This window comes from Oncorhynchus clarkii, chromosome 28, assembly GCF_045791955.1.
Source record: "Oncorhynchus clarkii lewisi isolate Uvic-CL-2024 chromosome 28, UVic_Ocla_1.0, whole genome shotgun sequence".
NCBI classification, from domain to species: Eukaryota; Metazoa; Chordata; class Actinopteri; order Salmoniformes; family Salmonidae; genus Oncorhynchus; species Oncorhynchus clarkii.
The window spans coordinates 28,204,374-28,214,854 of NC_092174.1; the positions used below are offsets into that span (position 1 = coordinate 28,204,374).

At 40.3% G+C, this 10,481-nt stretch overlaps 1 protein-coding gene across 1 annotated transcript; it reads left to right on the top strand.

Moving 5' to 3' along the window:
• Positions 1-452: 452 nt before the first annotated feature.
• Positions 453-10,187, top strand: LOC139386537 (EF-hand calcium-binding domain-containing protein 14-like). The gene is made up of 9 exons (XM_071132166.1): positions 453-1,267; positions 1,384-1,532; positions 2,073-2,218; positions 2,499-2,597; positions 4,306-4,416; positions 7,839-8,003; positions 8,270-8,396; positions 8,511-8,621; positions 8,822-10,187. The coding sequence occupies exons 1-9, from the start codon at positions 1,092-1,094 to the stop codon at positions 8,998-9,000; spliced, it is 1,263 nt and encodes a 420-aa protein (XP_070988267.1). The 5' UTR covers positions 453-1,091; the 3' UTR covers positions 9,001-10,187.
• The last annotated feature ends 294 nt before the right edge of the window (positions 10,188-10,481 follow it).

The following is a 10,481-nucleotide window of genomic DNA, read 5'->3' on the forward strand; positions in this document are numbered from 1 at the left end:
TTGCATGCATGTCTGCACATTGTTATATTTTCACTGCTCACTGTCAGTAAATATCGTACAGTAAATCTTGGACTACAGGAGAGTTGCAAGCCTGCAAATGTAGAGTTATTTAAAGCTTTGATTTAGTTCTGGTGGTGTGGTTACAGCAGTTGCGCAGGGTTGGTGTGGCCTGTGGTGGCGGGGCCCAATGTGATATATTTTCATGGGGCCCAAAATCCCTGGCGGTGCCCCTGACCATGGAAGTTCCAGTGTAATTAAATGTATGTTCAAAACCATATGTTTTCAAATCGTCAAATTCAATTTAAGAAATTGTTCAAGTCAGGGAATTTATTCACAGAGATGGTAGTCAATGTACAATATCTGGTATTTGTAGAGAGGATAATTTCATAATGTTAAGAAATTTAAGAACAATGAAAAATGTGCCACACCTGTTGGGGCAGTATCAAAACATGGGAGTACAGAGAAGGGAATTCAACCAATCAGGTGCCAGTTTAGCGATGCCCTGTCAAGATGTTCACCATCAAAACAAGATTGTTTTATCCAGGTAGTGCGTCAGATCAATTTACGACTGCACAGAAATGTAAACCATTTTGGTAAGGTTTATATTATATTGGTCGTGGTACTAGAAGTGAGTTGATTTATAGTTTATACTGACTGTACACCATATTTTGCTGTGTAGTAACGTTATCTCGAAATCGCCATTTTAACTTGGTTGTGCGGCCGCTGTCAGGTAGCTAGCTCAGCTGGAACTGTAACGTTAGTTAGCTAACCGCTGGGTAACGTGAGCTCACTATTTCAGACGTTGACCTAGCTAGTACTACGAGTTTTCAAAATAGTATGCTACTATAATTGTCTAATATGCTTAGTTACCATACGTGATTGGCAGTTCGTTGTAGCTAGCCTGTTTCAAGTTACAAAGTAAGCTAACTAGCTAACTAGGCTAGTTGGCGGAACCAATCAGTTTATCAACACTAACGCTACTGGCTAACGTTAGCTAAAGGACGTTATTTACAACAACCAAACTGGACAAAACGTTGGATTTGGTCGGGTTTAAGTCGGGCTCAGCGGGTTCGCTGACCCCACAGAAGAAGATGAAGAAGAGGAAGGAGCTTAATGCATTGATCGGACTTGGGGACAGTAAAAGGAAGAAAACCAAGAAGGGGTCCGGCCACAGGCTCCTACGAACCGAGCCCCCAGACTCAGAATCCGAATCAAGTTCAGATGAAGAGGAATTCAGCAACCTTGGTACTGTCGCTGCTTTCGGGAAGTAAGTGATCAAACTTGTACTTAGTCTCAGTAAACCTGTAGAATTATGTTTATTAATGATGCATGAGTGTGACTGTAAAATATTAATGCAAACTATGTGTTTCTAATTAATCATAGAATAAGTTACGTGCAGTGTTGCAATGTCTGCTATCCCTTGATCCTGTTCATCATACTGGCTGCCTGTGTTATGGCTTGTGCCGGGCTGCTATGGATGCAGATTGCTCTGAAAGAAGACCTTGACTCCCTCAAAGAAAAGCTGCATACTAGTAAGCCATCAGATAAGACCTGTCATCTATTTTGTTTAACCTTATTAGCCAACTAGTCTAGCTAGCTGGCTGGCTAGCTAACTTTGTCATTTGAAACAGGCTCGCTACCATGAACAATTGTTTTATTTAACTAGGCAAGTCAGTTAAGAAACAATTCTTATTTACAATGACGGCCTAGGGGCAGAACGACATATTATTGTCAGCTCGGGGATTCGATCTAGCAACCTTTCGGTTACTGGCCCAACGCTCTAACCACTAGTCTACCTACCGCCCCAAGTAACTACTAAGCTTGTTAGACAACTAGCATGCTATCTGTCACCTGTCAACCTTCAGACACAGCCTTTTGGGTTAAATCAAGAATTCAGTTACAATTACAATTCAGTTACTCTTGTGGCTACACACTAACCCTAGTTTACCTTGTAATAAAGAGTAGGATAACCTTTGCACAGCCATCACTTATTGCTGAGTTTTACAATCAAACAACCAAGTAACTGCAGTTTTAGTAAATTGTTATTCACTTGATGTATCTTCTCTCCACAGTGGAATCCAGCCAGAAAGTGTCATCACATGAAATACCAAAACTAAGTGAAGATCTGAAGATGAAACAGAGAAAGCTGGAGGATATTGAAAGTGGAGACAAGGGTCTGAACAAACTGTGGTCCAACCTTACGGAGATGAACAGAAAGGTAAAGTTGTTTTAGTGAAGGGAAAGTGTTATCAATATCAGCATAACTAATTCATGTACGGTCTGTTATCCCATCCACCCCCGTTATGTACACACAAAAGTCTAATCATTCATGGCCATTCATATGCAACCTGCCATATCATGGCAGGTTGAATTGAGGTTGAGGTTAAGAATTTTTCCAAGTCCAAACTTGGAAAAAGTGGGTGTCTCTAAGCTCAGAGTGAATGTGAAGTGAAATGTGTTTCCCAAGTGTTAATGAATGTTCTGCTCCATTCCATTAGATCAGTTTGCTGGACTCTGCAGTGAACCACCTAAAGGCCAACATCAAATCAGCCTCAGACTTGATCAACCTTCCAACTACAGTTGAAGAGCTCCAAAAGGTAAAACAGTTTTCAGATGAAGAAGTATTGGACATACAGTGAGGCACAAAAAGTATTTAGTCAGCCACCAATTGTGCAAGTTCTCCCACTTAAAAAGATGAGAGGCCTGTAATTTTCATCATAGGTACACTTCAACTATGACAGACAAAATGAGGGGGAAAAATCCAGAAAATCACATTGTAGGATTTTTAATGAATTTATTTGCAAATTATGGTGGAAAATAAGTATTTGGTCAATAACAAAAGTTTCTCAATACTTTGTTATATACCCTTTGTCATTGCCAACAGAGGTCAAATGTTTTCTGTAAGTCTTCACAAGGTTTTCACACACTGTTGCTGGTATTTTGGCCCATTCCTCCATGCAGATCTCCTCTAGAGCAGTGATGTTTTGGGGCTGTTGCTGGGCAACACAGACTTTCAACTCCCTCCAAAGATTTTCTATGGGGTCGAGATCTGGAGACTGGCTAGGCCACTCCAGGACCTTGAAATGCTTCTTACGAAGCCACTCCTTCGTTGCCCGGGCGGTGTGTTTGGGATCATTGTCATGCTGAAAGACCCAGCCACGTTTCATCTTCAATGCCTTGCTGATGGAAGGAGGTTTTCACTCAAAATCGCACGATACATGGCCCCATTCATTCTTTCCTTTACACGGATCAGTCGTCCTGGTCCCTTTGCAGAAAAACAACCCCAAAGCATGATGTTTCCACCCCCATGCTTCATAGTAGGTATGGTGTTCTTTGGATGCAACTCTGCATTCTTTGTCCTCCAAACACGACAAGTTGAGTTTTTACCAAAAAGTTATATTTTGGTTTCATCTGACCATATGACATTCTCCCAATCTTCTTCTGGACCAAATGCTCTCTAGCAAACTTCAGACGGCCCTGGACATGTACTGGCTTAAGCAGGGGGACACGTCTGGCACTGCAGGATTTGAGTCCCTGGCGGCATAGCGTGTTACTGATGGTAGGCTTTGTTACTTTGGTCCCAGCTCTCTGCAGGTCATTCACTAGGTCTGGGATTTTTGCTCACCGTTCTTGTGATCATTTTGACCCCACGGGGGGAGATCTTGCGTGGAGCCCCAGATCGAGGGAGATTATCAGTGGTCTTGTATGTCTTCCATTTCCTAATAATTGCTCCCACAGTTGATTTCTTCAAACCAAGCTGCTTACCTATTGCAGATTCAGTCTTCCCAGCCTGGTGCAGGTCTACAATTTTGTTTCTGGTGTCTTTTGACAGCTCTTTGGTCTTGGCCATAGTGGAGTTAGGAGTGTGACTGTTTGAGGTTGTGGACAGGTGTCTTTTATACTGATAACAAGTTAAAAACAGGTGCCATTAATACAGGTAACGAGTAGAGGACAGAGGAGCCTCTTAAAGAAGATGCTAAGGTCTGTGAGAGCCAGAAATCTTGCTTGTTTGTAGGTGCCCAAATACTTATTTTCCACTATAATTTGCAAATAAATTCATAAAAAATCCTACAATGTGATTTTCTGGATTTTTTTTCTTCTCATTTTGTCTGTCATAGTTGAAGTGTACCTATGATGAAAATTACAGGTCTCATCTTTTTAAGTGGGAGAACTTGCTCAATTGGTGGCTGACTAAATACTTTTTTGCCCCACTGTATTTGTTTAGAATTACTGCCAATGTATCATTATTTGCGTCAACCACAAATGTATCTGGAAAGTGACTCAATTTTTTTTATTTATTTGCAGAGTGTAGCTACAATCGGCAGCACGTTAACCAGTGTGCAACATGATGTCCAGACAATGCAGACAACCCTTGCGGACCAGAAGAAAGAAATGGATGATCTAAAGATGACTATGGTAAAGAAAATAGAAATACTAGCTTCCTTTACAGCCCATTTTCTTCAGCTTGTACCTGCACAGTTAGCGTTAGAGTACCAGTTAGTTGTGTCAGTGGCCAAATGCATGAGCTGCAGAATGATCTCAATGAGAGATTATACAACTTCTAGTTATGCAGCGATTTTAGTACCAAAATATTGTATTTTAATTCCATCACTTTAAATTTATTAGGATATTGAATTTGAATGGAATATTTTTGCATTTACCATGTACAATTTAAATCATGAAATTCATCAATTGAACTTTTATTTCCTGATTTAAAACTGAATTTAATGAATATTGCATTTAGTGAATTTTTTACATGTACATTCAAATTCAATATTTATAAATTCAGTTTAAATATGGTAGATATTAGTCATTGTGTGAGCATCCAGTTTACAAATTATTATTTCAAGTTAATCAAAGTTTCATATATTCAACTTCTCAGATGTTTTCAAATGTAATTCTATATATTCAGATTCAAAACCAGAGACAACATCCTGGTACTTTGCCAGCCAGGAAAGGTAGAGGAGAACCGATAGAATCAAACTCTGTGGTAAATAGATGCTTCTGGCAGTTTCTGAAGCCAATGTGGCATGTTGAATGTATTTTCTAACTATGAATTTGGCTCTAGTGTTTTAACCGTTTTGGCTATAAGCTATTCTGACCCCATTCCTAAAAGCTAAGACTCTGGAACATGGGTGTGCCTTCTGTTCCCTGCTTTGATGATCACAGACTGTGTAATACACATAATTTGGCCCCCATAAGAATATAGTTGAATAGCCCTTCTAAGGATAGCCTTTCCACTCCCTATTTAATCTAGCTCTTGTGACTGACTGGGATCGAACCAGGTCTCCTGCATGTCACAAGACTGTTAGCCCAGTAAGCTAAAGCCTATACTGGGGTCGTTCCACAAAATGAGAGCCTTTAGCATCCCTTTGAGTAAAAATTGTGCACCAATATAGAATTTTTAAAAGCCTGTAATATACAATGAAGTGCCTTTTTAATATACCAGTAGACCACATGGAGAATTTTATTTAATCACATTTTTATATCAGTAAATGCTTACTAAAGTGCTAAAATTCTGCATTTTGACATGTCCCTCCGTGCACCCTCTGACTTCTAAAGTGTCCTGCACAGCCTGTGATCATTATTTGGTATTTTATTAGGATCCCCATTAGCTGTTGCAAAAGCAGCAGCTACACTTCCTGGTGTTCAAATGAAACATGACATAATACAGAACAGATAAGTGGACAAGAACAGCTCAAGGCAGAACGACATATATATTTTTTAAAGGCACACGTAGCCTACATATCAATGCATACACACAAATCTAGGTCAAATAGGGAAGAGGTGTTGTGCCGTGAGGTGTTGCTTTATCTGTTTTTTTTAAACCAGGTTTGCTGTTTATTTTAGCAATATAAAATGGAACGGAGTTCCATGCAATAATGGCTCTATAATACTGTATGCGTTCTTGAATTTGTTCTGGATTTGGGGACTGTGAAAAGACCTCTGGTGGCATGTCTGGTGGGGTAAGTGTGTGTGTCAGAGCTGTGTATAAGTTGACTATGCCAACAATTTGGGAATTTTCAACACAATGTTTCTTATACAAAGAAGTGATGCAGTCAACTCTTACATCGCTCGCACTCACCAACGAGCGTCTGCGTTGCCAAGGGCTAAAATAGAAGTCAGTTCTATTTGTGACGCAGATCGCGCTGCAAGTCCTGCCTCTCCCATCTCCTCATTGGTTTTAAGAAGCAGATACCCACGTGCCATCTCCTCATTGGTTATACACACGTGGATGACTGAAAGACGAATGAGGTCAGTGGCGGTAACGCACCTAATTTATGAAAGTTGCCAATCGCAATATAAAGTTGAGAAGAAAAACCCTAGAAGGAGGAGAGATGACCGTTTTATGTGTGGATTAATTGTCGAAGTAGAGGACCTTGTACATTTCAAGTAAAATAACTCAATGTTTATATCCCAGGACAAATTAGCTAGCAACCACAAGCTAGCTAAATAAAGCAAAGTAGCTAGCAAGTGCAAGCTAACTAGCTAAATTGCCATAAATGTTTAAGGCTTTTCGACCTGTCCTCAAATGAATGTAATTGGTTCAGAGTTTGATATTTTAACCTGCGTGTTGTGATTGCGTTTGGTGTGGGGGGACAAAATAAATGTATGCATGATGGCGCACGTGCGCAGCCAGTTTGGGTTCCGTTAGCCAAGAGAGGCTGACATGCATAATATTTATATCAGCTCTCTGATTGCAATGAAGAGCAAGATGTGCCACTCTGTTCTGGGCCAGCTGCAGCTTAACTAGCTATTTCCTTGCAGCACTGGACCATAAGACTGGACAATAATCAAGAATAGACAAAACTAGAGCCGGCAGAACTTGCTTTTTGGAGTGTGGAGTCAAAAAACCAGAGCATCTATTTATTACGGACGGACCTCTCACCCATCTTTACAACCATTGAATCTATATGTTTTGACCATGACCGTTTACAATCTAAGGTGACACCAAGTACTTAAGTCTCTTCAACTTGGTCAACAGCCACACCATTCATTACCAGATTCAACTGAGGTCTAGAACTTAAGCAATGATTTGTACAAAATTCAATGCTCTTAGTTTTAGAGATGTTCAGGACCAGTTTATTACTGGCCACCCATTCCAAAACAGACTGCAACTCTTTGTTAAGGGTTTCAGCGACTTTATTAGTTGTGGTTGCTGATGCTTATGTGGTTGAGTCATCAGCATACATGGACACAGATGCTTTGTTCAATGGCAAGTCATTGGTAGCCTATTGCGGACAGTCTGAGCACTGATGAAGGGATTGTGCGTTCCTGGTGTAACTCGGGCAGTTGTTGTTGCCATCCTGTACCTGTCCCGCAGGTGTGATGTTCGGATGTACTGATCCTGTGAAGGTGTTGTTACACGTGGTCTGGCACTGCAAGGATGATCAGCTGTCCATCCTGTCTCCCTGTAGCGCTGTCTTAGGCGTCTCACAGTATGGAAATGGCTATTTATTGCCCTGGCCATATCAGCAGTCCTCATACCTCCTTGCAGTATGCCTAAGGCACGTTCACGCAGATGAGCAGGGACCCTAGGTATCTTTTTGTTTTGTTTTTCAGAGTCAGTAGAAAGGCCTCTTTAGTATCCTATGTTTTCAGAACTGTACCTACTGTCTGTAAGCTGTTAGTGTCTTAATGACCATTCCACAGGTGCATGTTCATTAATTGTTTATGGTTCATTGAACAAGCATGGGAAACAGTGTTTAAACCCTTTTACAATGAAGATCTGTGAAGTTATTTGGATTTTTACGAAATATCTTTGAAAGAGGGTCCTGAAATAAGGATGTTTCTTTTTTTGCTGAGTTTATGCATGTTTTTATGTTGTATTGTTACAGGACGTAACTCACCTGAGAGAGGTTGTGAGCGAGGTTAACACGACCCAGACACTGTACCACGCATGGACCGGTGACCAGATCCACAGTCTCCACACCTCTGTGTCCAACCTCACTCAGAGGGTGTCTTTTATAGAGCAGGGCTCTGCCCAAACAACACCATTCAGTGTGAGTAATGGGTTGGAAGTGGGTCATGTTTCTGTCAAGGCACACAGAAGATAAGATACAGACTCGTAGAGTGGTATGTAGCAAGAGCTGCTTGACCCTCGGTGGCTATGTGCCTAGATAAGTTCTGTTATTGTTCTAATGTCGAAATGCATTTTACATTGTAACATTCATGATTCCTAGTTACACACCAACAATTGTTATAATCACTTCATGCTAAAAAAAAGTAAAATAATATAAAACTAAAGGTATCTTTCAACCTATTTAAGGACCTTGTGGAGGTCGTTGAACCAGTGCCCGTCAGTGGAGATGCAACCGTACCAGTAAAGGACCCAGTTACAGAGCGAGACACCAATGCAGATGGAATTAACGCAGCAACTTCAGAAGCTACACATGGTATAATAAGATCAGACAGGAGCGCTTATTAGTCCATGACATTTTCATAAGAAATAAGTATAGTGAAGTACAATGTTACCTGTGGATGACTGTCCTGTTCTTTCTCCTCCACAGGTTCAAAGCCAACAAGACGTCCACGGTTTTTGACATCAAATCGCTCCAAGAGAGAGTCTGGAATAGAAAACTTTAAAACTGTGTCATTTCCTGGAGTTAACTCTTTGAAAGGTATTGGATAAACTTGTAGTTATGAAGTTTCATATCTGTGATCATACATCAAAATCTTAGTCATATACAGAGTATCCTGCATCTACAATTAAGGAGAAATGCAGATATGAATCTCTGATTGACAGTGTGCTTGAGCAAGGAATGCGTGCATTTTAATTTGTGGCCAATGAACAATTACCTGAAACTTCTACTTCTACTAGATCTCAATGAGCTCTTTGAGCACACAGGGACCGACCCCACCTCTCAGGGAATATCTTACCAAGTCCTGAGGAAACTCTTTGACACCGCAACACCAGACCACCGTAGCCTGGAACGCTACGACAAAGACGGGGACCAGAGGTTCTCACTGGCTGAACTGAAAGCTGCTGCAGGTCTGTGAGAAGAACTGGCTGAGGCTGCAGAGCACAGTATTGAACAGGGAGAGGTCATCTCTGTTGTTTGTGTATGTGCCTCACAGTAATGATGGCTGCACTTTTATTGAACTGAGTATTTAATAACAAGCTGAATGTGGAACAGTGGAACTGGCATGCTCCCCTACACACTTAAGCTACAGTCAGCTACCCAGATAGGTTTGTTTCTTATTATTTGGCAAAACAGTTTACAAAATGTACATTTCCGAAATCACTTTTTTTGATTGATGACAAGTGAAGTTGATGTGAAATGAATGGTTGAATAGGGACATCATGACTTAACCAAAATATAACTTATCAGAATCTAGTACCTACCACAAACTTTCCCATTTAGGTAAGTTCAGTTAGTCTTTGCTTATTGCTTGTTTTGTTTAGTGTCTTGAGTTATTTTCTGCATTTTATTGTAACACCGAGACTAAACGTATCCTTAACCCATTATTTTTATTAAGTCTGCAAGATTCTAAGGGCTATAAACATGCTCTTTTAACTAGTTTGAGTCACCTTGAAATATTAACTCCTGAAGCATATGTAGAAATAATACAATGTTAATGGATTCATACAAGTGGAGTGTTAGCTTCAATTTGCTGTATATTAGTGTTGTGTGTAGTACAGATGAAGAGACAGAAGTAGGCACCCCTGGTTGTGATAATGTAACAGGTAGTTATAGAAGCACTGATCTCTCTCAACTTAACCTTGTTCTTTTGTGTGGGCCGTTACATTCTAAAATGCAAATGTACAAATCAGGACATGTCAACTCACTCAACACTGTTGTATTATGTAAATATGGTAGACTTTTTAATATGGCATCCTGTAAGATTGACCTGTTTGGGGGGGGGGCTGCATAGAGGTCTGTAGAAAATCCTCAGCATTGTACTTTAATGGAAATGATTGTATTAAGTTGTGCTTTGCATGTTGCTAATAATATAACTGTCTAATGTATCGATTTTAACATAGAGGACTGTTTGAGGGTAATTTGGCTCTGCAGGATAATCGGGTGGAGTTCTGGAACAAAAAATTAGGGCAAACAGATTTAGAATTGCCATTTTGGTTTCCGACAGGAATGTTGTTCCTATAAAGCTATGTGCTTTGGGGATACTGTGGGGATTTTATGAACGCGTTGTGTGAGCACTAATTAAAGTGAAAATGTGGATTACAAGGATTTGACAATCTATTTAGTTTCCATACTTTCAAATGTTAGTATTCTAGTCAAGGTTATTTATAAAGGACTGTTGTTTTTGTTTTGGAATAATGTGTATCATGTAGGCCCACCAGTATGCTCCAAGGTTCCGATAATGACGACCATACAGGCATAAACGGTTTGTTTGTGCATTTGTTCTCAGCTGTGATTGTATATTCATTGTGCAACCACAGCAGAAACTAAGTTGGTGTGCATTTAACCATGGGGTTGATTTGTGTTGAGGGCTCCAGAAATGAGAATTGAGGATTTGGC